At 35.7% G+C, this 25,408-nt stretch overlaps 5 protein-coding genes across 5 annotated transcripts in view; 3 read left to right on the top strand and 2 right to left on the bottom strand.

The window, feature by feature from the left end:
- The window catches only part of LOC108976048 (nesprin-1), a 197,289-nt gene extending 188,952 nt beyond the window's left edge, over positions 1–8,337 (bottom strand). The window contains exons 1-2 of the mRNA XM_018944953.1: positions 8,164–8,337; positions 3,706–4,774 (exon numbers count right to left, since the gene is read on the bottom strand). Of these exons, the coding sequence (XP_018800498.1) occupies positions 3,706–4,552 (847 nt within the window). The 5' untranslated portion in view covers positions 4,553–4,774; positions 8,164–8,337. The remainder of the gene's footprint in view (positions 1–3,705; positions 4,775–8,163) is intronic.
- Positions 8,338–10,083: 1,746 nt separating this feature from the next.
- On the top strand, positions 10,084–15,346 carry LOC108976075 (mucin-5AC). Its single transcript, XM_018944994.1, has 3 exons — positions 10,084–12,226; positions 12,292–13,030; positions 13,112–15,346. Exons 1-3 carry the CDS (start codon positions 10,652–10,654, stop codon positions 14,062–14,064), a joined length of 3,267 nt encoding a protein of 1,088 aa, XP_018800539.1. The 5' UTR covers positions 10,084–10,651; the 3' UTR covers positions 14,065–15,346.
- A 1,164-nt stretch (positions 15,347–16,510) lies between these two features.
- LOC108976072 lies at positions 16,511–19,439 on the top strand. The gene is made up of 3 exons (XM_018944991.1): positions 16,511–17,046; positions 17,125–17,426; positions 18,317–19,439. Exons 1-3 carry the CDS (start codon positions 16,956–16,958, stop codon positions 19,310–19,312), a joined length of 1,389 nt encoding a protein of 462 aa, XP_018800536.1. The 5' UTR covers positions 16,511–16,955; the 3' UTR covers positions 19,313–19,439.
- On the bottom strand, positions 17,333–23,685 carry LOC108976071 (exocyst complex component 2). The gene is made up of 11 exons (XM_018944990.1): positions 23,436–23,685; positions 22,765–23,379; positions 22,477–22,691; positions 22,278–22,412; positions 22,074–22,221; positions 21,852–22,018; positions 21,354–21,793; positions 20,755–21,060; positions 20,274–20,690; positions 20,018–20,199; positions 17,333–17,418 (listed from the first exon to the last, which is right to left on the bottom strand). Exons 1-10 carry the CDS (start codon positions 23,542–23,544, stop codon positions 20,061–20,063), a joined length of 2,691 nt encoding a protein of 896 aa, XP_018800535.1. The 5' UTR covers positions 23,545–23,685; the 3' UTR covers positions 17,333–17,418; positions 20,018–20,060.
- Positions 23,686–23,924: 239 nt separating this feature from the next.
- LOC108976050 (conserved oligomeric Golgi complex subunit 3) overlaps positions 23,925–25,408 on the top strand; it is a 3,691-nt gene continuing 2,207 nt past the window's right edge. The window contains exons 1-3 of the mRNA XM_018944962.1: positions 23,925–24,144; positions 24,201–24,737; positions 24,800–25,338. Of these exons, the coding sequence (XP_018800507.1) occupies positions 23,983–24,144; positions 24,201–24,737; positions 24,800–25,338 (1,238 nt within the window). The 5' untranslated portion in view covers positions 23,925–23,982. The remainder of the gene's footprint in view (positions 24,145–24,200; positions 24,738–24,799; positions 25,339–25,408) is intronic.

Here is a 25,408-nt window from a genome sequence, read left to right on the forward strand (position 1 = left end):
AATAACAAAAGGAATTTACATCTGTATTTCTAACTGAAACTCATCCGATTTATGTTATAAAAAATTTGTTTTGGAATTAAAAAATATACTTTGGAATTAAAAATTACATTATTGAGTACATTGGCATCGTAAATTTAAATTTTTTTAACTCAATTATATTTTTAGTGCACTATTTGAAACCCTGAAATACAACTTAAGACATGTTAGCTTTATAAAGGATCAAAAATCGAAAAATCAAAATTGGAATTTTTTTTTGTCCGAAGATTGTAATTTCTAATTGGAAATTCGTTTTTAAATCAACATTTTCAAAACCAAAATTAATAAATTTAAAAAAAAATTTTTTTGGAGAAGCAAATAAAATAAATTAAAAAGGGAAACGATTAGCTTTAGATTTTGAAATTTCCCCCGTTTTAGATTAATAAAAATTCAAGCAATAAATTGAAAAAAAAATTCCAAAATTTTAAATTCGGAATTAAAAGTTGAAAATTTAATTTTTAATCTCAAAACCATAATTAAATTAGAAATAAGTTAAAAATTAAAATAACACTTTTTTTTATTTTTTCCAAAATCAAAATTAAAAATTGGAAATTTTATAATTAGTTCCAAAATGAAAATTAAAAAAAAAATTTATAAAAAATCGGAGTAACAACTAAAAATTTGTGATTTGTTTTTATCATATTTACAACACTATATATTTTTTATACCGTCCGGTACTACAGATTTCTAAAAATATAAAACCTACTTAAATCAGTAATTTTCACGAGAGAATTTTTGATTGAAATTTATAGTTTTTTTCGATTAATAGAAATTAAATATAATAATTTAAATATTAATATTTTAAATTAAATGAACACAGTGTATTTGTTACATAAGAAATAAAGTTTACTTAAATTACCGCCAAAGAAAATTTTTTTGTACAAGATAAAAATAAAAAACCCCAAAACTGTAATATTTATGTTTTTCGCGTAAGTTTAGAGGTTATGTTCAAAAGGTATCGATAAAAGGTTGTAAATCTTTCCATTTTCTACAACCCCTTTTCATACAACTTTTTTTCTATAGATTTCATAGTTTTGCCGAAAAATGTGTTAAATCGTTTTTAACCGCCAAAAATTCAAGCAGGCCGCTCTCGTTCGTTTTCCCGACTACATATCGCTTGTAAATTATTTTTACTTTCATTTTTGTTATTTTAACTTTCGGGTCATGGGTTTCAATCTAATATGGTTATTTGTTTTTTTGTTTAAAAAATTATATACACTGTTCTAATATGGAAAAAATATTCAAAACTACTGCACATTTCGGGCACCAGAAAAACTCATTTTTTTTTTTATTTTTATATTCAAACTTAATTTTTCCCATTTCTCGAGAAATATTAATTGCTTTTAACATTATTTTGTGCTTGTAAAAATAAAATTTTTTATGAATTTCAACGAAAAAAATAACTTAAAAACAACTAAAATATATTTTAAAAATCTCTAAATTCTAAACTAATTAAATTTAGAAAATTATTTAATATAAAATGATTTCAGACTTTTTTTGCATAGTTAATTAATTTTTACACTTGCATATGCAAGAAATTTTCAAAGTTAATACTTTTATTTAGAAGAAAAATTGCAATGAATTCTTTTTTGAAAAATACAACCAAGTAATTCTTAATTTTTTTTTTTTAATATTTTCACATGTAGTTGTTAAGCGCCTAAAACATAATCGAATGCCACCGCCAAATGGCGCTTTTTAACAATTTTGGCAGCGAGCCGAAAACTTTCGATACATTCTTACAGAACCACACCGATACTTCCATACATATATACACACATACATATAAATTTACAGTATTAAAACATGCATATGTGTGTGCATTCATTCAGACGGCAAATACAACCGACAACCTGGTGAATGGTTGGTGTGTGGTCGGCGAGCGGGTGTTTAGTTCGTCTGGGTCAAGTGCGAACACTTCAATGTAATGCGGCGTTTTTCGAATTGGCTAAATTCTCAGCTAAGTGAAATTAGTCGAAAGTAAAAGATATAAATGTACGCGCTTTTATTTAATTTTCCGTCGACTATTCTCCTATATTCGCTTAAAATGTGCAATGTAACGCATTAATTGTGCGCGAAAAATGGCGTCGTTTAATTTTAAATAGCACTAATTTTAACTAAGTAAATAAGTGAATAATTGCTAATGAATCATTTGAACAGAATAGATTGTAAGAACTCGCAGCAATCAGCCAAAATTGTTCTATGCTATGAAGCTTGAAGAGTTTATCTTATAAAATATTTAAAATAAAACGAAAAAAAAATTTTAAAAATTATTTCTCGATTGAATACAATAAGTAAAATCGCTCTGTGTTAATTACATAAGCACCCCTACCGCCCTACTACACCGACATAAGATGATAACCTCGCCCACTTTCCATATAACGGTTCCAAAAGAACCAGAGATATTAAATTTTGCACGATATGATATTAAAGGGCTTTATAGGAGCCGGGGTCAAAATAAGACGTGGCACCTAATTGAGATGGAAAACCATATCTCAAGATCTACTGTTCCGATTTCAATTTTGTAGGTAATATTATTCAAATTTTCCTACATTACAGTGTGAAAATCGGGCCAAAACCGCACCTATTTCTCAAACAACACAATTCTAAATTCCATTTGATTCTTTCATTTTTTAGTATATTTATATAACTCAAGAGCCAAGCAATATAGCACTCTGGACGAATGATTCCTTTGCGGTGTGTCGCCTCTTGACCAAAAATTATCCAAGTCGGATCTAATCTATTCAGACTCCCAGATATTGAAAATATGAACCGCAGATTCTTTTGCGAACTTTTTATCGCAATTATCGGTCCCCTGTCAGATATACTATTGAAATTTAAAAAAAAAGATGCTTTGATTTTGTAAAAGTATAAAATGTTTCACCAAAAAAAAAGCTCTTCCTTAATTGTTTCCTTTCTACTTCATACGATGCTTAAGACAACTTTTTTTCGAGGGGAAGGACGTTGTAATGGCCCAATGTTGAATATTTTTCCTAAGAATAGAGTATAATTTTGGGTTTGCATCGCGATCTAAGATCCATTGTGCCCTGTTCCCTTTCACATATATCCACCATAACCCTAATGGGGTCCGTTTGCTTGCTGCCAGTAACTTTCTTTGTCCCCTCTCTACTCCGTGAGTAGCAACTCCTGTATGGTGTGGGACCCCACTACTATGCAGAATTCTGGTCTCAACATCCTAGAAGCAGCAGCAGAGCGCCAGGTCGTTTCCTGCTACCTCTTGAGGCTCCAGTGCCCAGATCAGGTTTAAAAATTTCAAAAAATCTTTGTAAAATATATATCTTTGAAATAATAAAAAGTTTGAGTAAAATATTTAATATTTATACGAAAAATAAAATAATTCAAACTAGACTGTTCGTGCTCCAGGAAATCCATGGAGCGTCTTAAAACGACAACGCCACAATCTTCGCATAATTTATTCAGATCGGACACTATAGATCCATCAAAATCACGATAAAGATCTTTATATGCCATTTCATGCAATAAACCACATAAGCACTTGTGAAGGGAATTATAGCTACGGTACAGGCGATTAATATATTACTAAACTATTAACAAAAATGTACTTTGAATATAATTTCAGCAATGAAAACTTATGGAAACACTTATTTAAAATTTTTCTTTCAATTGACAGACTCAGTACACAACACTTACCTTGCAACTGCAGAATGGTCAGCTGATATTCGGCCAACTTCTCATCGACGTAATCTTGGGATTGATTCGCTATGATTTCCGCTGTCGATGGGCCGAACTCCTCTTCATCATCATAAACTACATACGATTTAGGATGCGGAGGCTCCAGTGGCACACCGACATAGTCGTATTGATTCGGTGTTGGCTGTTGTCGCGGATATTGCTGCTGCTGTTGTTGGTAGTGATGTTGCTGCTGTTGCTGTAGATGTTGTTGTGGTGTTTCGTACGTTTGCGATAACGGTGTTTGACGATTACTATACATAAATTCCGAATTCGGTGTTTGGCACACAATCGGCGATGGAGTCGGTGATAATTGGAAGGAACTGGTCGGCCCAACGCCATACGAATTCTGATGCTGTAGTGGCACATGCGTCATGGGACGGAACGGTTTGGGACCGGTTGGCGATTGCGCCACTTTAGGCGGTAGTTGTGGCGATTGTACAGCCGATTGTTGATTGGGATAGAAAGTCGGCTGGAAAGTGGGTGGCTGGTATGGCGCCGGCGAGTGATTGCCCGCTACATGTTGCGGCCATTGCGGACGCGGATGCGGTATGCTATTCGTGCCGCGTGTACCACGACCCGGAGCCGGCGACATGGCGTGCGCAAAAGGCGTGGGACTCATCGGTGCCGGCGATTGCATAGAAGGATAACGCGGACCCGAAATGATTGGTGGCGGGCTGGGCGCAACCGGTGTCCATGGCGAGGGCGGACGGTACATGAACGACGATGGCGACGGCGAGGCGGGATTATGTGCACGTGGATTCCAACCACGCGGCCCACCAAAGGGCGGTGGCGGTTGACCAGACATATTACCGCGCGAGCACGACTAAATTGGGTTTATTTGCACTTAAGGTCCGTATGATATACTTTATATTAATTTTATTTATTTTATTTTTTTGACAGCTTAATTAGTTCCTTTGGTTTTACTTTTTCTCAGTTAATTTATTGCGTTTTCAATTAGTTAAATGTTTAATTGTGTAGTCAAATTGTTAAAAACTATTTAAGGAACACTTGACGGTATCATAATACACTAAAAAAAATTTTATTCAAAAATTAACAAAAAAATGTGCTGTGATAAAATTTCTCATTTAATTGACATGTTTACCTTCAAAATGTGCGCGAAATTCGTAACACATTATTGAAAGCGCCAAAAAAATAAGAAAAATCTTGAGATGACAGCAGCTGCTGGTCACAAAAAATACATAATTTTCTAAGAACTACACTATATTGTCTATAAAGTCAACTCATTGCCCTAGAAAGTGGTAAAAAACTTGTCACATTTTCGCAAAAAACAAAAACAATTCGCTAACCCACTAGCCTAATGGTGTCCACAGTAATTAGCGCACAACAACAATACAGCACAGTCTTCCTAGCGATCACATTATTTTTTACTCAAAGCACGTATATAGTTTGTGCCCACCGATGATTAAAAATGGTGCTGACGACATTTTGAAAGCGAAAGCACTCTGTGTGAAAACACATTTATCAGCGCTTTATGAGTGGTGGCTGGCATGAGGTGATCGACGCACATATTGGCGCATGTTTTCGTGGTCCAAATACACGAAAACATCATGATATACAAGCAAAATTACTTTTGTTCGCTGGTAGCATTGACAGTTTTTAGACATTTTCCGGGTTAATTTATTATATAGCAACACTTAAGCACATCATTATTCATATAAAAAAAATTTAGTTTATTGTCAGGGATTAAGTAGTCTCTTTTAGCACAAACAAAAGAATTACTGTTGTTGTCTTGTTTACAGACCTTGGCAGATGGCGGCCGTAATTTTAGAATATATGCGGTGTTACATTCTGACTGGATTTCAACTAAATGATCTTAAAACGGATACCGAGGTTGTGATTTTAAAATGGCTTATGATAAAAATGAATGGCTCTGCGAAATATTTTTTGTTGGAATATTTTTTTTTTCTAAATACATACATATAATACCACATATAATAAATTTTGCTTTGAAATTGTACAAACAGTTCCACATACTAATTTAACGTGGGTTAATGCTTTCTGGTGGAAAAGACGTCCTTGCGAAGTACAGAGCCCCTGAGACTATTTAAAATGGCATAAGAGACAAGTAATGTCCAATTGCTTATAAGAGGGATATTGTAAAATTTTGTAAAATTATAGAAAATCTAACATGAAACCTATCTAAATATGTAGTAATATGTCCCATCTTTATAGCCGCAACAGGGCGAAGAGCTAAATTGATTTAGCTATGTTGTTTTTCCCTAATTTTCATATTGTTCCGAAATTTTGAACATTTCCTTTTCTCTCCAAGAGGCGGCTTATTTGTCGGAAACACCGATATCGGATCACTATAGCATATAGTTGTCATACAAACTGAAGGATCGTATTCAAGTTCTTGTAGGGAAAACTTCTTTATATGACAAAATATATTTTCGAAATTTGACGGGCATTATTATCCAAAACAATGGTATAATCTTTGAAGAAATTGTGCAGAGCGGACCGTCATAATATAAAACTGCCATACAAACTGAACCACAAAAAGCCGGTCATTGTATGGGAACATTTTTCATTTGATGAGATATCTTGACAAAATTTGGTATGAATATTTATGCAAAGCATTGCTAAAATCTCCGAAGAAAATTATTCAGAACGGACCATTGTAACATATAGCTGTCATACAAACTGAACGATCAAATTCCGGTGCTTGTATGGAAAACTTTTTTATTTGACGAAATATCTTCACAAATTGTATATAGATTATTGTCCAAGACAACAGTACAATCTCCGTAGAAATTGTTCAGATCGAAACATTATAGCATATAACTGTCATACAAACTGACTGATCAGAAGCATGTTCTGATATGGAATCTCCTATTTCTCTACATAAAAATCGTTAATTAATTTAGTGAATATATGTTAAAATACATTTGTACCAATATACTATATACCCACAATCCTTATGAATAACATGCATGTTACGTGCTCATGTCAAAATCGAATTTCTGGACTGTTCTAATTAAAGCAACGAGCAGACGCATGTTTCCTGTGGAGAAATATTTTATTTTTGTTTATACACTATTAAGTGATATACAGTGTAGTGAATTTATGTAAAAAGCCAATATTTGAGGAGCTGTTTAAAAAACGACAAAGAGTTGATTATCAAAGGCCCAAAATAATGTTCACTACACTGCGAAAAAAATGTATACACAAAATACGGAATATTGAGTACTAAGGCTGAATAAAATAAAAAATTCAATAATACACTCAATACTTGCCCTAAATATATTCTTTATACAATTTTGAATGTCATTTAGAACTGATTTAGTAATTTACTTCGAAACGGCTACGATGCAAAAGTAATGCTTTAATATTTAGATCCTAAGAATAATTTGAAGACAGAAGTCCCAAGATCTTTTTGAAACATTAGCAATTTGACTAACTATTTCAGACAACATATTTTTATTATTATTACTAAATTCGTAATTTAAAAGTTTAAGATGAGTTCTGTAAAAATAAAATGAAATTTTTACTATTAAATATTTATTGTCACAACTTTTGAAATTATTATGAAATTATTATATTACTGACAGTTACAGCACTTCCTTCCTGAAGGACAAAAATTATTAACAGTGTAGTCAATTATACTTGGGCCATGGCAAGGTTGTGCGGCGCTATGGGCTAACCAACCGCTTGCAGCCACACACACGCATACATACACACTTGCAGCGATGGCCATAATCACAAACATAGTCGGCCATCACCAACAGTAGCATCCAAATCATCAGCGAAATCAACAGCAACAACAATAGCTAGAAGAGTTCCCATTCTCACTGCCACAGCACACTTTGTGGCCAATTCGTTAAAATGAAGTAAAAGAAAAATTAGGAAAATTATTTCGTATTTCAAAAATAGAAATGAACTCAGTTCGTTAAACTTGCTCAACCGAATTTCTGCTGCGTGTTCTACTGTCGCTGCTAGCCAGTGCTGGCGCTGGTGCTCGCATTGTTGCTGTTGCTATTGCTGTAGGCGATATTACAGCAACTGATGGAACACTTTTACTGACAGTGACCACACTCAACTACACATTTCCACCGCCCGATTTTTGATTTTCACTTTGGTTTCGAATAGTTTCACTACCACTCATGCACACATATACACATAAATATACTTTCGTACGTGTGTATATGTTTTATGATTTTTATGTACTCAAATGTAATAATTACAAATAGTGCCACTCAATTTAGTCTTTCGGTTTTTTTAACACATTTTTACACTGTTCGATAAATATGTGTGAGCTTAATTTTAATAAAAAATATTTTTGAGTGTATTTTTGCTTGTTATGTAACTTTGCTGAATATTTCCGGTGAGTAGACAGGCGATGGATTTCGCGATTTTCCGATTGATTATGAAATGTGAGTAGTTTAGCGCGTTACTAACCATAAACTCTGGACACGTTAGGATCAAAAACAAATTAGTCGTACACTTAACGGTACACAAATGTAAAACGTTGCGGTTTCCCCCCGATTGAATTGTCAAACAGTAAAACTATTTAATTCAAAGTGCCGCGACACATATACTATATACTATATATATGTATATGTGTGTATAAATTAAATAAATAAAACTTATTTTAGATGAGAAACGGAAAATCTTCTGAGGAAGAAACCGAGAACAACACTCGACGAGTACGAAACACCAACTGAAAGAATTTTCCACTTGCAATAACGATGGCTGCCAAGAGTTCCCATTGCGGGCCGCTATATACCGTTAATACCCAAAATGCTGTAAGTGTATGGATGTGAATGATGCTGATGCTGATTCGAAGGCGTGTGTTGGTGAATCGCGCATGCCTATTTACCTAGGATATGCTCACCGAAATACGCGCATGTAAATGTTATGAAGACGACGAGACGGCAACTAGTGCCGCGTGCGATCGTGTCATAGACCAATAGTCAGGAAAATGTACATATGCGATTGCCGGCAAAGAGAAGAGCGCAATGAATTCATTCCGTTTGAAAGCTGTACGCCCCACGGAAAAGCATCACCCTATTATTGTATATATGAATGTATGTAAGTTTGGATGTTTGCACCAGGCGTCCGACGGGCATAGCATTATCTGACCGGCTGATTCTTTGCATCACTTCGCTGAAGTGATACGATCGTTCCTAATGGCAATATTTATCGCGATTTTCTCGTTATATATTTTAATTATTCATTTTCTTCTATAACAACAGATGTGATTGCCACAGTATTTACACTTCGAATCTTTCAATGTATGTGTATTTTAATATTATGCTGTTTACGCAAAGATTTTTTTTTTTACGTTTACTTGCCACGAAGGTGATGATTAAAATGCATAAATAAATGAAAGATTCATTGACTTTTGCCTTAGGTGCAAAATGAAAAGTGAAGGCGGATTATGGATTATTTACATTTTAAAGGTATGCACTGTTTAAAAAGTATCTAAAACCAAACAAATGTATATTTTTTTTTAGAGTTAACTAGCACAATGATTCAAGAAACGGTACATGATATGAGAAATTGACCTGTGAAAGGTATTATATCTTCCGTGTATGCAAAGTTAACGTTTTTTCTCGTTTTAACCCTATAAAATTAAGACACCTGCTGGCGTTAGATTTAAGCAAAGTTCTGTCGTGTTAAAAGTGACTCAATTTTTACTTGGTATTGCTTGGGACAGGCCTGCTTGATTTACTGCCCTATAAAGCCTAGTATACTAAAAAGTAGCTATTAATAGTACAGATATCTTACCTTATCTAGTACAATTTTTTCTCCTATAATAAAAACAAGATACATTTAGATTTGTAATAATTATATAATGTAAATCTTACAATAACAGTTACTTGCCTTCAATACATTGCAAACATTTGCGTTCGGTCGTCTGAAAAGTTGGTTATGTTCGTAGTCATTAATTCCAATACATAATTTGCATGCAGCCAAAGACGCCACTCGCCGGAAACACGAAATCACAACTAAAGCAACAAGAATACACTTCATTTACCACTTATGCGTTTATATTACGCAAAAACAGTCGTTACATTATGATTAACTTAAATTTTGATTCACTAAACAATTACTAATTAATTTACTTAATTTGTAAAAGGAATTTATATTTTCGAATAAAAATGCCACTTTTCCGCTTTTTTAGTTCCTTCGAGGCGGCAAATTACATGACCAAAGTTGGTTGCATTTATTCTTCTTCTTGAATTAGCTAAATCATTTTCGAGTTTTACTACGTACTGTACTGATTGGAAAGAATAATGAAAAGAAAAATGTAAAGAATGTCAACAAAGTGAATGTCAAACGTAAAATGAAATGCCAAAAAACAATCGGCGAGTTTTGCTAGTGCTTTATCAGAATTTTCAGCATTTTTCAGCGCAATTTTTATTTTGCATTACAATTTTCTAAATCATATTGGAAGTTAAGCAAACTTTTTCTAGCAATGCGGGTGTGAAGTGCAAGGCTGTATATAATTTTCAAATATTGTCTGCAGAATATTATTTGTGTTGAATTATTGAGCGCGTGTCAAATAAAAGCAATTAACAGCCGCAAGCAATCGACATTCTTTTGGTGACATTATTTTCAGTGAATAAAGTTTTTGTAGCTAATTATATGGCTGCTGTAGAAATCTATGCCATCGTTACCTTTTATAAATAATTACTAATAAAACAAGTTCGAAGTATTATAAACAGTTTATAAACGCTTTTCGACCATTGATCGCCGGTTGTTAGCGCCATCGATTTTGCAACAGTCTCTCTAAGCCAATAACAACAAAACATATGAAGAAAACAATAAATATATACATATAAATAGTTTGTAGCGAATATGGGACATTAAATTGCTGAGTGTCATTATCACCTTATTTGCACCTGCTTAGTGTTTTACCAAATCATTCTATCAATTATTGATGTTTTCTGTAGTCAGCGGCAGCTTAAGTGGTGGTAGCGGTGTTGGTGAAGAAAAGCGTCTTGACGCAATGAACGCTGTTTGTGTTTATGTTTCTACAGCGCAACTAGTGTTGCAATTTGATACTACTGATAGTAACGGTCTTGGTGAGCAACGCATGCTTGATCTTAGCCGCCTGTTTGGGCAACTAAGGCAACTGCTTTCTTGTGCTGTTTGTGCCCGCCTTCTAAATGATCCGTACGAGCCTTTGAATAATGCGCGTTGTCAACACAATGTGTGTCGATTATGTGTTCGTGGACGAAAAGCACTGCGTCCCTTATGCATCAATTGCAAAGATCTGCAGGATTTTAAAACATATACTGAAAATAAAACTATGCGTTGCCTTCTGCTTTGTTATAAAAGCCTGTGTGAGCATTTATTGTCCTCGAATTTTTACACGCATCTGAGCCGTCAAAAGGCTCACCAAGCGCTGACTTGTAGTGGAGAGAATGTTTTCGGTGTTGCGCCAATGCCACACATGACTACTTGTGGGGATATTATTCAGGAGGGTGCCCGTTATGATGATATATTAAACGCTTTTAATGCTGATTTACCACAAATGGGTCCTACAATTAAGTTACAAAATACGCTTCTAACAATACCAGCGGCGGTTACAAGTGTACCGAATCAGCCAACATCAAGTGTTAGTGCTGTAACGCCGTTGGCACCTTTATTAGTGCCTCAGAAAAGGGTTCAAACTCATACCGCTCCTCGGCTATCAACTTCCCCAATAACACCCGCGGCGACATCCAGCAACTCCATAACTTTGTTACCTACACACACTGCTATCGTCAAACGGGAACAAACAAACAACCAAGGAAACTCTTCTACACCGAGCAATGCCCACATTCTAATGACATCGAAAGTTAATGTGACAAACCAACAACAGCAGCAGCAACAGGCTCACGGTCAATCACATATGTTGTATGTTAGGAACATAAAAACAAGCGCCAGTGAATCCACAGTGAATAGTATACAAACACCACATTTATGCGCTACCCAATCAATGGTGGGAAGCAGCCATAGTAGCATTGCTTCTCTGTCAGCGCCTCCCACGATTACATACGTTGGTCCAAACACACCCGGTATTGTTGTACCGATGGTATCTTCATCCGCCACCACCACTGCACCCTTGACGATAGCGTCAGCTAAGCTACAATCGCTTAAACGTCAACTTGCACAAGCACAAGCACGCGGAGGTGCACCAATCAGCATAGCTTCAGCAGTAAAAGCAGCCGGCTTAACAAACTCGGATACGAATGCGTCTGTTACTTTTAAAGTATCTGCGGCATGTATGCCCACGACCTCGTCTATAATCACTTCGGCAAGCACAGGTGCAGTAGCGTCTCCCACATCGGTTACCAGCGCAACTGCAACTACAACCACCGCCACTATTACATCACAACAAATACGTAATCCTCCTTCCATAAAAACGGTTTCCAATGGCTCAGCCATGTACTCTGTTTTATATACCGGCGTCGGTAATAAGATTACTATTAAAAGAAAAACAGACGGTGATGAGGAAAATGGACAGAGAGTAAGTTTTAACTTTAAATTTTAAAATAAACACGATTTCATCAAACAAAATTCGTTTGTTTACAGAAGACTGCCGCAACAGCAAACTCGCCTGTATCAACAAGTACATCAACACCAACGGCAATTAGCAACTCAGTGGTTACAACACAGCAACAATCTCAGGCGAACAAATTGAACGCGAAGCGAAGAGGATGTAGATGTGGCAATGCTACCCCAACGCCTGGTAAACTGACTTGTTGCGGTCAGCGTTGTCCCTGCTATGTGGATTCCAAGTCGTGCATTGGTTGCAAATGTCGTGGCTGCCGAAATCCTCATCGACCGGATGGTGGTAAAGTGCGTCCTGTAATACCAGAACTAGCATGCTATGAAATTCAAGTGGCAGATGAAACCCCAAGGTTGAGCCCAAGTGAGTTGCAAGTAGGCACAACGTTGACCACACGTCCGCGCAACACTTCGACGGCAACAACAACATCACCGCAACAACACCCAACGCATCAACAGGCTATAACAATTGTGTCTGAGCAGCAAAGCACTTCATCAAGCGCATTATCATCACCATCACCGTCAATAGCAACGGTAACCTCACAACTGCATTTGACGTCGAACTCCTCATCACCGTCTTCCAAAGGAGCAACGCTAATACCATTCATTAGTTTGCATCCTATTTCATCGCAGCAGCAGCAACAACAACAACAACAACAACAACAAACGCAAACGGTCACCACCATCAGTAGTAACCAACACCAAACGAATATGTTGCCTATGGAGTCTGTTCTCATACAAAACGCTGAGGGCAAATACCAGGGTAAGTCTAACCCAGCAGTTTGGACAATTCAATTTCAAATTTAATTTTTATGTCATTTCTTCTTTTTCCTATTACTATTAGTTGTAAATGTCGTAACTACGGGACAAGCACACCACCAACACAGCAATTCCAACATCCAGCGCATTCATAGTATACCCCAACTGCAGGTAACTTCATCCGCCAACGGCAGTAATAACCACAGTAACACTTTATTGAGCAACTTGACAACAGTAAATATTCTAACCAACACAAGTACCAGCAATTCAACAACATCGCCGTCTACGGCAACGACTAAAAGCTCACAGCAAAGTGTGCTGCTGCAACAACAGCCACACTTACAGCAGCACCGCGTGCAACAACAGCAACAACAGAAGCACCCTCAGCAACAAATACACGGACAACGGCTTGTTTCGTCGCATTTAATCACCACATCCGCTAATAATATGCCAGCATCTGTGACAAGTGGCAAATGTGTAGCAGCCACTTCGTTGCCGCTGCAACTACAACATCATCATCAACAACAACAGCAGCAGCCACAATTGCATAATAACACACATACACAAAATCAACAAGTAAAACAAAATATTGTTACAATTCGCCCAGCAACGATCAGCAACAACAATATGCACCATACACAAACACTAACCCCAATACTATCATCCTCTGCTACAACAATAACGCTGTCACCAATTATTGTCTCTTCCTCACCTAACACCTTCAAAGCGGAAATGTTTTCTGATTCTATGGAATCAGAATATTTGAACTTCACCACAGGCGCCATCACGTCAACGACCATGGTGAATAGCGGTAGTAATAATACAAATATGTTATCCACAATTTATAGTCACAGTGGTTTGTCGAATGCATCAACAAGTACCCGCATAACGTCTGTGCCGTCACTGAGTAGTGGCAGTACGGGTAGTGGCAGTGGCAGCGCTAGTCGCATGAGCCTGGGCATGAATATGAATATCACCGGTGCGGGATCACACATAACACCCGCTTTAGTAGAAGTAATTGAAGCGAGTGATATGTAAATGATATGTTTGTCAATAATAAGAAAGTAGGCAACTAACTTGGTGAGCGCCCTGAAAAAAGCTATTATTGAGTGAAACAGGTAACTTCAAGTGTATGAAAGCTTAAATTGCTTAATCTTGTCTGAACTGACCAAAAAGTAGAAAAATACTGGAAACTTACTTATATATTTAAAAAATATTAAAAGCTCAGGCAAATCAAAAACTGGAAGCTATTAAACTTTCATAAATGAAATTTTATTTTGCCAACGTATTACGAAACATTTTTATAAGATTTTCGTGCGCCGTTTTGTCTCAAAGGCGGCTTCTTTAGTGCAATTATTTATTATGCGTAAATAAATCAAAATCAACTCTTTAAGTTATATTGGTGAACGCTACTTTATCAATACGGCTAAAATGTATATTTAGTACAAAACATTTTTTCAATTAGCTTCCCCATTTCCAGTGAAATGCAAAAGTGTCTTTTTCAACTCGCATGAGTATAAAAAAGAATTATTTAAACATAAAAAAAAATATTAGCACATTTAATGCGCAGAGAATTGGTTTCGTAGAACTTGATCACGCACACCACCAATAATTGTAGTATGCGCAAGTAGGCCAAAGCTGTAAGCGAAAAACTATAATTATAACATGCAGTTGTTGTTGTTGCATATATTTATTTATTATTATTATTTTAATCTTACACTAATATTTCATATTTGAAGTCTGAATCTAGGCAAATTTTTTAATTTGTACATGTATTGTTAGTTATAGTTCAGAAAAGTTGGGAATCGGGTCAACAAATAGCTTAATTTTTTTTTTGCCAACAACAAAAATACTCTTTGATATATTATATTTATGCAGTCTAGGTTTCACGCACGCAAAATTAGTTTAAAAACTTATACAGAAATTGCCAAATCTCAGTTTAAAGCACTGCTAGAATTAGTTTTTCATTTTTAATATATTTATTTTTATTTTTCAAAAACATTATACTTATTATAATGTGAGCTCCTAAATCGTTTTGGACTGCTTCCAACACCAGCTACGTGTCTGTATTTTTGCCTAATTTTAGGCATTGCTTTATGCTTGCAAACAAAACATAAGCAGATAGGCTAGTTGCAATATATTTTATATAAGATGATGATAATGTTATTGTATTATATACATATATCTATATATATATACATGTATATAGGTATCTATAAAGTTTTATATTGAATTAGTTCTAAATGGTTTCGAACAAATTGTAAAATAATTTGAAGTTTTTGGTTATACATATATTAGCATAGTTGTAAGTGTAGCGGTAAAAAAAAATTATAGGAATCATAATTAATGTTAAAATTATTTGAATGTTTTAAGCAAACTTTATTGCTTTAATTGTGGAGCATTTTTAATACATTTGTAGTAGGCAGCGGTAATTTTAAATTTGAAAGAAACTCGAAGCATTTTTGAAATGTTAAAATTAAGTTAAAGGTGTATTTAACCAAATCTATCACAGCATTAAACACAAAGCACACACACACACATATATATATATATACACATTAAAAAAGAAGATATTTATATATGTAGGAATAAATGCATACAATATACATATTAACTAGTATGTAATAGTATGTTTGTATGTTAAAATTTATTGTATACTTTTAAATTGGAGTAATTAAGTTTTAAAATGAATCTAAATCGAATTGGGTAATAAATGTAATAAATTATTAAACAAAAGCGAATTTATATTATTCAAATGCTATGACCATTATCAGGTTTCATAGACATGAAAAAATTAAAATGAAAAAAATATATATTTTTTGTCAGTTGTTGTTGTTGAAACGGCAGAATTCTGCCGAATTGACAGCCTTCGACCGGATAAAAAATCCAGGCTCCGTTCCATTTACGGAGCCCCGACTGTCGTCGAAACGAAATTTTTTTTGGTGTAAATTACACCGGTCAAAAATTATTTTTACTCTCATGCTCAAATTCTGATTTTAGACATCGAAAAATACTGGAAATTTTATTTTTAGCACTTGAAGTTTGCTTTTGCCTGATACGAATGGCTCACTTGCCCATATAAACATAAAAAGAATACGAAAAAAATTCCAACAAACTTTAATACAAAATATTGTTTTCTCTTATTTCTGGTGCAGAAGAAACTGAAATTTAATATTGAGTAGAGGTACCAAAAATCGTGTCGATCATTGTTATTGTAAAAGTAAAAACATAGCATCATTAGTAAGGTTTCGACTTGAAGGAAATTTGAAAAAAAAAAAAATAAAAATTTCAAAAGTACTGCGTCTTTACCTAGTTCCAACCCCAGCTTCTTGGGCCATCAGTAATTCTAGGATATGCATCTAAAATAAATACTGATCTCGAACATTTCAAAACGTCCAAGAACCTTTAATTGTCGGTTTTACATCAATATTTCAATAATATTTTAAAAATATATTTTAAGAAAATGCTAAAAAACGAGTTTTTGAAAATACTGACTGCCCCTAACATCGTTAAGTTTTGTCCGACGGTAACGTTATTTTGCTACTTAAAACAGCTCGAATTATGAATTTATTTATAATAATCACATTTTGCACACTGCTATCTTAAAGTGTAACATCACTTGTTAATCAAAGTTCTTAATTTTAATCTCAGAGCTGAGTTCAAAGCCGCTTCGTTGTCGCTCACTTTCTACACTACCACACAAGTGCATCTCAAAGCGATTCCTCCCTCAGGCTACTATCGATTCATGACGCCATTTGTGCACGGAACGTCGTGGCGCGAACAACTCGGCACCTAAACGCCGTTGTCGTTAGTGTGTAATCCATATTATCAGAATTCAAAGACTCGTGTGAATAAGTGAATATTCTTATTTTCGTGGATGCTGTTAAATTTTACTGATAACTTGTTGTTGTATTCAATTCATAACTAAAATGCTTATGAAGCACACATGGCTCGCGTTATCTTTGGCCTTACTATTTTGGTTGGATCTCAGTGAGGCGCTTATAGGCGATGAGGATGTTGGTAAATAAGCACTACTCATTCATGTAGCCACCCATACATACATATATAGTATATCTGATTAAAAACGCTGTTGTATAGTTCCACAAGGCATAGAGGAGGAGTCGTTCAACACAGATATTGACTTGTCTGGTGACGCAAAGGATGACCATAATGTACGCGTGACAGAGAATCGTTTGGCGGCACAGCTTTTCGCCGTCCTAGAGCATTTCAAGCAAGAAGATCCCGTTGGATTTCCAGGTGCGCCAATACCAGATCCCATGGAGGTGCCGGACATGCGCAAAGGTCTCGGTATGGGCACGTTGAGTATGATGCAGGTGAAAGCTTATGGTTTGTCGAAATTTCGTATTGACACGGTGCAAGCGGATCTGAAAGCTATGAAGGTAAGAATATATTTTAATTAAGAAAGCTTTGGAATTTACATGAATTATACATACATATTTATAAATTCAAAACAAAATATAATTTAATTTAGCTCTGAAACGTTCGCCGCCATTAAGATCGAAACGCATACGAAATCGCTGATTAGTAGGAAAGAAGATAATATGTAGACTTAAGTGTGTTTGTTGTTGATAACAGCAGTTTCAAATGTGTGTAGCGAGAGCAATGATTCAGTGCTCAGAGCTAGGTTCATAATATGACGCGTTCAAACAAGAATTTAAAAAAAGAAAAATGTTAACTTCAGTTGCATCGGAGCTAGAAAACCCTTCATAAACAAAAATGATCTTGATTTTGATCGGTCAGTCTAAATGGTCTAAATTCCCTTGATATGAACAATAATCCATGTCAAATTTCGTGAAGATATCTCGTCAAATAATGGTTTCCATACTAGGACTTGATTTCTATCGATCAGTTTGTATGGCCCGATTTCAATAATTTCTTCGGAGATTGTACCGTTACTTTAAGAAATAATCCATGTCAAATTTCCTGCAGATATCTCGTCAAATAAAAAAGTTTTCCATATAAAAACTGGATTTTTCTCTGTCAGCTATACGTTATAGTGGTCCGATCTAAGAAATTTCTTCGGAAATTCTACCGTTTTCTTGAGCAATAAGCTATGCCAAATTTCGTATCTCGTCAAATAAAAAAGATTTCTATACAAGTACTTCATTTCTATCGATCAGTTTGTATGACAACTATATGCTATAGTGTTCCGATCTAAATAATTTATTCGGAGATTGTACCGTTGCTGAAGACAATAATTAAAAATTAAGATATCTCGATACTTTTTTTCGCTTCAATATTGGCACCTGCAAATTTTCTTTAATTTCAGGTCGAAGCCGGTATACAATTGGACAAAATGGACGTTCGTGGCAAGTACACGCTGAGTTCACTGTTTACCCGAGCTAACGGCCCGTTCACAGTTGTGCTTAAAAATGTTTACGTGAAGGCGAATGCAGCACTAGCTGTCCAAAGGGATGGACATTTAACTACGGAACGCATAAAAATGGATATTACTTTTGGTGATATGTCTATGGATTTTCAGAATTTAGGTTTAGTCGGCAATTTATTTCAAAGCGTTGTCAACTCTGCGCCCACACTCGTCTTCGATGCCATGAAACCGTTCATGCTAGCGGAAGCCGATATGAAATTGCGCGAAGAGATAAATGGAAATCTGGAAAAATTCGTAGGTGACCGACTTTTACCCAATTCGATATCACCACTAGATATGGCCATAGCCGAAGGTAGAAAGAAGGTGCGCGATATGGGTTACGATCCATATCATTTGCCCGACTATAATCGTACGGCTGGCATATTCACCTTTCAGCTGGTGAACTCTTGGATTTGGGGTGTATCGAGTTTCTATCGCGTGGGCGACATGTCAGTTGCCATGCAGAATAATACAATTAAATTACATTTCCATGTGGGCACACAGGAGATTGCCGGCGAAAGTCATTGGGAAATTGATTTTACTCTTGGATCTCGTACAGGCGTATTCAAATTTTCTGTTCAATATATTCGTGTGACAGTCGAGTTGAGTCAATCTCTAGATACGCGTAAGCGACCACAAATCAATGATTTGCAAATCGATTTGGGTAATATACAAATACGAAGTGATGGTGCTGGTACTTTGGATTATATTGCGGAGGCTGCCGTCAATATTTTACCCAACTTATTACGCTATCAAATTATGGATATTTTAGAGAATCCTGTGAAAATGCGTATACAGGAGAAATTCGATTCGATTGATGTAGAGAAGGCGATCAAGGAAAACTTTGAAAAGTTCCAAACTATGGGTGATGACTTCTCATTTGACTTTAAGCTGTAAAAGTTGATATCCTGTCAACCCAGAATCTTCGAGTTTTTTAATAAATTTATATGTAAATATATAACAATCTATTTGAAAAATAAATTTTGCTTAAGTGTAACCATCTATTTCATGGTAATAATAAAAAGCTGAGTTTAAAAGAATATTAATTGATTTTGATCGGACAGTTTGTATGGCAGCTACACATACATATGCTAATAAAGTCCGATCTCATCAATGGATTAGTCTGGATTTTTATCGTTCAGGCTGTATGGCTATAGTGGTCCCATCTGAACAATTTTCACGGAAATTTTCCGTTGTATTGGAGAATAATTAATGCTAAATTTTGTGAAGATAACTCGTCAAATTAAAAAGTTTTCCATAGAAGGATTAGATTTCAATTGTTTAGTTAGCACGGCAGCTGCATGCTATAATGGTCCGATCTAAACAATTTCTTCGGAGATTGTACCGTTGCATTGGACAATAATCCATGTCAAATTTCGTGAAAATGTCTGGCCAAATAAACAAGTTTTTCATACCAGGACTAGATTTTGATCGTTCGGTTTGTATGGCTGTTATATCTTGATAATTCCATAAAGTTGTAAGAAAATTTTTCTGAATGCTATATATGTGGTATATTACGTTTATGCATTTAAGACATTCGTTGGAATTGGAATAAATATTTGTATAACCTTAAAGGTAATTAATATCAATATAAGTAAATACCTTAAAATTAAATATTATAGTAATTTCGTAGTCACTACGAAATTTATGGATCCTTGACGGAAAAGCACATCAATTGCAGTTTCATGCAAGTCTTAACACGTTCCAATATTTCGTCGCTCTTACGCAATTGCTCCGTATTAAGTGGTGGTTTTATAGCCTCCAAGGCTTCGAGGAAATAATTTCTAAAAAATTAAAACAACAAAATTAAGCAAGAACCCAAAACGTTATGAAACAGTAGTGAAAAAAAAAAACTTACTTTGCCGTTTCGTTTGTATAAAACTTCAAGGCGTCCCTTATCAAGCGTATGTCCACATTAGCTTGAATAGCGCCAGTGTAGCTAAATTCTTGCACGCAACTCATTAAGCGCGCCAACTCCTCCGAAACGGTAAGCACAATCGGTTCAAGTATGGGACGCAACAAGGCCGGCGATATTGTGTATATTTCGGAATAAACACCTACCAAGTTGTCACAGCATTCGTGCGCGTATGGACGCAACTTGCCGATTTCCATTTCGTTATCCCATTGGAATCGCCCCAAATACATTGATGGCTCTATTGTGCCGACCAATGGGTCCACTTTGTGTTCCACATATGCATCCAAGAGATTTGTAAACAACTGATTAACGGAATAACGCGACGTTTCAATTGCCAGTGTCGGCAAGGGGTAACCATATCTAAAAATGTATAATGAAATTATTTGAAATGTTGCTTTTTATTTATTTTTAATGTGTTTGGTACTTGACAAATATGTCGCCAACGTGTGGAAAGAAACTCTTGTTGCAATATGCACAATTGGCGAGACAACAAAGCATACGCTGCTCCCAGGTTATAGTACTGGAATTCCAAAAACGTCCAGACATTAGTGCGCTCTGTTGTACATTTGGATAACCAATGAGTTGAGACACGTTGTGAGTGGGTGTCTCTTCGTCGTGTGACTGGTAGGCCAACTCTTCAATAACACCACAGAAGGTGGATAAGAATTCTTGCAAACGTTGTGACACTTCCCGCTGACCATCCGACTGCGGTTCCAATAAGTTACCTTCCCTGAAAAAAACGAAAAATAAATGTAATATCAAAAATAAAAAAATTAAAAAATATTTAAATAAAATAATAATAAAAAATACAATAATAATATAAAAAATTAAATAAAATAAAAATATAACAAAGTAAAAAATAAATAAATAAAATAAAAACATATAGAAAAAATAATTAAGAAAAATATAATAAAAAAATAATAAAATAATATCAATAGAAAAAATTAAAAATATATACAAAGATATAAAAAATGTTTAATTAAAATTAATTTAATTAAAAAAAATAAAAAAATTTTAACTTACCTTATTTCCGGATTCATGCAAGCATTTTGCGCCTCATCCAGCGTCTCCAACAACAATTTTTCCAAACAATTTGGCAACATTGTAGCGCCCGGAAAGTCCTCTACGTCCATTTCCCAAGTTTCTTCTTCACCCAACTTCTTACAGCGGTCACTAGCCCGTTTAAATGTTATTGAAAAGCAGAAAATACGTATTTCATCGATCAATTTCTGTATGATGTCCAGCGCTTCAGATGGCAGATCTAAACGTATAAGAGTGGCGTATGTGATGCGCGTATAACGCAAGCACTGCGATATCCATGGTAGAAACTGATGTGTGGCCGATGATGAACCGATGGGCCAAGCCAAACCTATTGTTTGACGCAGCGCACGCAAATCTGAAGCAATTAACACGGCGACACGCAAGTAGGCGCAGAATTTTTCAATAGCATTTAAAATCATACGCTAAAGAAAACAATATATAAATTCAAACGTATGCTATTTATAATGACTTATAGTATACCTTAAAATCACCTGGCTTAGGATCGTGTGCACCACGTAGCTCTCCAGTGAAATATAACTGCCCTAAGCGCCATAAATCGGGTAATTGCGATGCGGCGATATCACAAATTTCTTCACAGAACAACACACGGTTATGTGGCTGATTGGAATTATCGCGGTTTTTAGATTCTAAAGTAATGAACATATTACATAGGGGCATTTAACGGGCAATAAAATAGCTCACTTTCTTGCCCACCGGCGTCCTTAGAAGCATACTGTTCAAAAGTTTGCTTAAATGTGTATTCCAAATACTTTGCACGTGCTTCAATGGCATCCCAAGCGGGATCAACATTACGTATGCGATCACCAATGCTCGTGCCGTTTTGTTGTACCTGAAGTTGATTATATTTAAATAATTTACCAAATGACATAAATATTCCGTGCTTACTTCAAGACTGGTTAAAGCCTTTATTAGTTTCTTTTGCTGTTCCACACTTTGTGGCATCTTGACTACTTTTTCATGCAACTGCTTTCGTATCTGTAGAATGCGCTGATCCACCTCCTCAAGTACACGTCGAAACATCTGAAAATGGCGACATAATAAATATGGTAAACGGTATAAAATTAAAATAGATATCACAGCTTACTGGTATTTCGGTTTTTCCAAATAAATTCTTGGCGCGAGCATAATCATTCACAACAATATCATATTCGCCCGCCTCCGCACGTCGTTCAACCGAATTCGGTAAGCAAAATAAAAATTTATGACGCGATAGTGCAAAGAGAACTGCGCGGGTGGAATCTGCTTTTTCCTTGCGCAATAGTACTTCCGTGAAGATATTTTTTGATTCAGATATGGAATCTATCGAATTCCAATTAGAAGTATTATTATGTTACATTACAAATAAAAAAATATGTGAAAGGTCAATACTTACTCTCGATTGAGTTCTCCAGCACATTTAGCGGCTCTGTACCGAAAATTCGTGTGTCCTCTTGCAACTTGTCTTTTATATTCATCAGAGTATCTAATTGATCAATCACAGAGCCCGCATTTGATTTTAAAAATGATAACTGACCCTCTTTTTGACTTTCCACTTTTCGCTTTAAATATGCTAGACCAGCTTTCAAGTCCTCAAAAGATGTAGCCAAGTGGTTTTCGAGCAAAAACCACGATGGTGAAAAGTTCTCTTGCGATAAGTCACCACTTGCTTCGGGAAATAAGTCACGCAAGTCTTCTGGTATTTTTTGTTCATTACCTTCAATGGATAAACCCAGCGGATCTTCTTGCGTCAATACCGATTGTGCCAGAGTGCGACGACCCCAAGCAAAATTTTGCGATGGTGATTCTTCTATCCATACTGCCGACTCTTTCAAAGGGCCTATTGTTTCGTGATAAGCACGGAATTGCACTGTGGATGTGCCTTCACCACCACTAATTGTTGTGACAATAATGTCGCCTTTGCCCTTTGCGGGGCCTGTGCGGGCAATTATTTTATTTGCCGATTTCCATTCAGCCGATAGCAAGCAATCAAATCCGCAAATTTTCAGACCTTAGAAATAGGGCGTTAACAAAAATGAATAATACACGTAGCACGATATAGCTTACCTATGAGATCAGTAGCTCTAGTGCCCAAGAACTCTCCACGTATTATAACACGAGTTCCGGGGGGACCCTCTTTGGGTGAAAGACCAGTTACGACCGGTTGGGGAGCCATTCAAATTCTCAGAGGCCAAAAATTATTAAATGAATTGTTAATTGAGTATAGTAATTTCCAAGTGGCAGCTAGTACTACACAACGTAAACAAATGATCTCGACAATGTTGCAACTTCTATACAAATTGTACCCTTGTTTTATTACTATATAAAAATTATTTAAATACTATTAGAGTAATATTGATTTACATTTATTATTTTAATATGTGGAGTCTACACTCCAACTGCCGTTTCTAAATTACTAACAAACAACAAATATTTTATTTTCTATTTTATTCCATAAAAACAAAGCCACAAAAATTATTAAGTCGATGTAAAAATATCGATTGACACTTTGTTTCTCTATACTTTTGACATTAGTTCAGGTGCGCGAAACAAACAGAAAAGATAACAAGAAAAATACAAGCAATTATTTGCCAGCTATTCTGATTCGGATGAAATGGATGACGTTGCCGTGGTCCAGAGTGAAAATGAAAATTTACGAAAAGTACGGACGAGATTGCTCCAATGGGAGTCAAGTAGTGACGCACTTGCTCCTTTAAATACCTTACAGTTGGAATGTTTAGATATAATAACTAATCAGTGTCGAAACTTCAAAGAGGTAATTACCACCCCACCCTTACAAATAGCAACTGTATGATGATGAGCCTTTTTTAGATGCCGTCGGAGTCTACATCCATTACAAGCGCTGCAGATACCATAATCAAAGATGACATAAAAAATAATAAGAGTACACTGAGTGCCAGCGCCCAAGAATTGCAGGCTTTGCCAGCTCCTGGTATTAATAACACCAGAGACTTTCTCCTATGGTACGATCGTGTCAACGAGGAAATTACTAGGCATGCAGATGCGCAGTATTATCAATACTTACAACAATTGGAACAGCGGGATGCAGAATGTGGAGAAATTTTAGAGCAGATCAACTCTGCAATGCAGCAGTTGAACACCTTAAAAAATGAATATGAGACGGTGTCACAAAAAACAAGTGCTTTAAATACAGCCAGCGAGCAATTGACGGAGGAACAGCACCGTTTACATAAGCTTGGAGAAGAAATACAACGACGATTACACTATTTTAGTCAAGTAGAACTGTTGCATCAGCGATTGCAGAGTCCCACATTGTCGGTGGCAAGCGAGGCATTTCGTGATTGTTTGGATCGTATCGACGAGTGCCTTGAATATATGAGAGCAAATGTAAAGTACAAAAACATAATCGTTTTTTAATACAGAGTAACAATATTTGTATTTATTTTTAGCCTAAGTTCAAAGATGCTGGTTCTTATACCGTTAAATACAAACACTGTTTGGCCAAAGCGGTGACTTTAATAAAAAGTTACACGTCCGTTATTATGTCGCAAGCTACCGCTGCCACGCTACATCCAAAACAAGCGCACTTAACTAGCCTGCAAAGCGCAACTACAAACATTTCGGACACTGACAAGAAAAATACTGCAACTATAATAAACAGTTCGCCGGATGCCGCATTCGCTTTATATTATGGCAAATACCAAACAGCTGCCGTCAAGATTAAACGTGTAGCGCAGTTAGTTGAGTCTCGTTTAGAACGCAGCGCCGAATATGAGCAGTTACTGGGTGAAATGCATCAAAACTATCTAAACGAGCGGGCCCTCATTATGTCACCCGCTGTAAATAAGGCCATATTGGAATTGAAAGCCGCACATAAAAGCGACCATTGCGCGTTAACCCGTAGCGCTTGCGCATTCCTAGTGCATGTTTGCCAGGACGAACAGCGGCTATTCTTTCAATTTTTCGCATTAGGTAGCGAACAGTTGACGTAAGTAACAATTAGAGTGTTTTTGATTTGATTATTTTTTGTTAGTTATTTATTTGTTTTTTTTTTTTTT

Source organism: Bactrocera latifrons, unplaced genomic scaffold (assembly GCF_001853355.1).
Source record: "Bactrocera latifrons isolate USDA-ARS-PBARC rearing strain unplaced genomic scaffold, ASM185335v1 scaffold_72, whole genome shotgun sequence".
NCBI lineage: Eukaryota > Metazoa > Arthropoda > Insecta > Diptera > Tephritidae > Bactrocera > Bactrocera latifrons.

Excerpts from the sequence above, each read along its gene's own strand:
- LOC108976075 (XM_018944994.1), top strand. The coding sequence starts at position 10,652 with ATGTTTTCTGTAGTCAGCGGCAGCTTAAGTGGTGGTAGCGGTGTTGGT. Across the intron at positions 12,227-12,291 it reads ATGAGGAAAATGGACAGAGA|AAGACTGCCGCAACAGCAAA; the intron begins GTAAGTTTTAAC and ends GTTTGTTTACAG. Across the intron at positions 13,031-13,111 it reads CGCTGAGGGCAAATACCAGG|TTGTAAATGTCGTAACTACG; the intron begins GTAAGTCTAACC and ends TATTACTATTAG.
- LOC108976072 (XM_018944991.1), top strand. The coding sequence starts at position 16,956 with ATGCTTATGAAGCACACATGGCTCGCGTTATCTTTGGCCTTACTATTT. Across the intron at positions 17,047-17,124 it reads TATAGGCGATGAGGATGTTG|TTCCACAAGGCATAGAGGAG; the intron begins GTAAATAAGCAC and ends GCTGTTGTATAG. Across the intron at positions 17,427-18,316 it reads CGGATCTGAAAGCTATGAAG|GTCGAAGCCGGTATACAATT; the intron begins GTAAGAATATAT and ends CTTTAATTTCAG.
- LOC108976071 (XM_018944990.1), bottom strand. The coding sequence starts at position 23,544 with ATGGCTCCCCAACCGGTCGTAACTGGTCTTTCACCCAAAGAGGGTCCC. Across the intron at positions 22,692-22,764 it reads GCTGGAGAACTCAATCGAGA|ATTCCATATCTGAATCAAAA; the intron begins GTAAGTATTGAC and ends GGAATTCGATAG. Across the intron at positions 20,200-20,273 it reads TATACAAACGAAACGGCAAA|AAATTATTTCCTCGAAGCCT; the intron begins GTAAGTTTTTTT and ends TTAATTTTTTAG.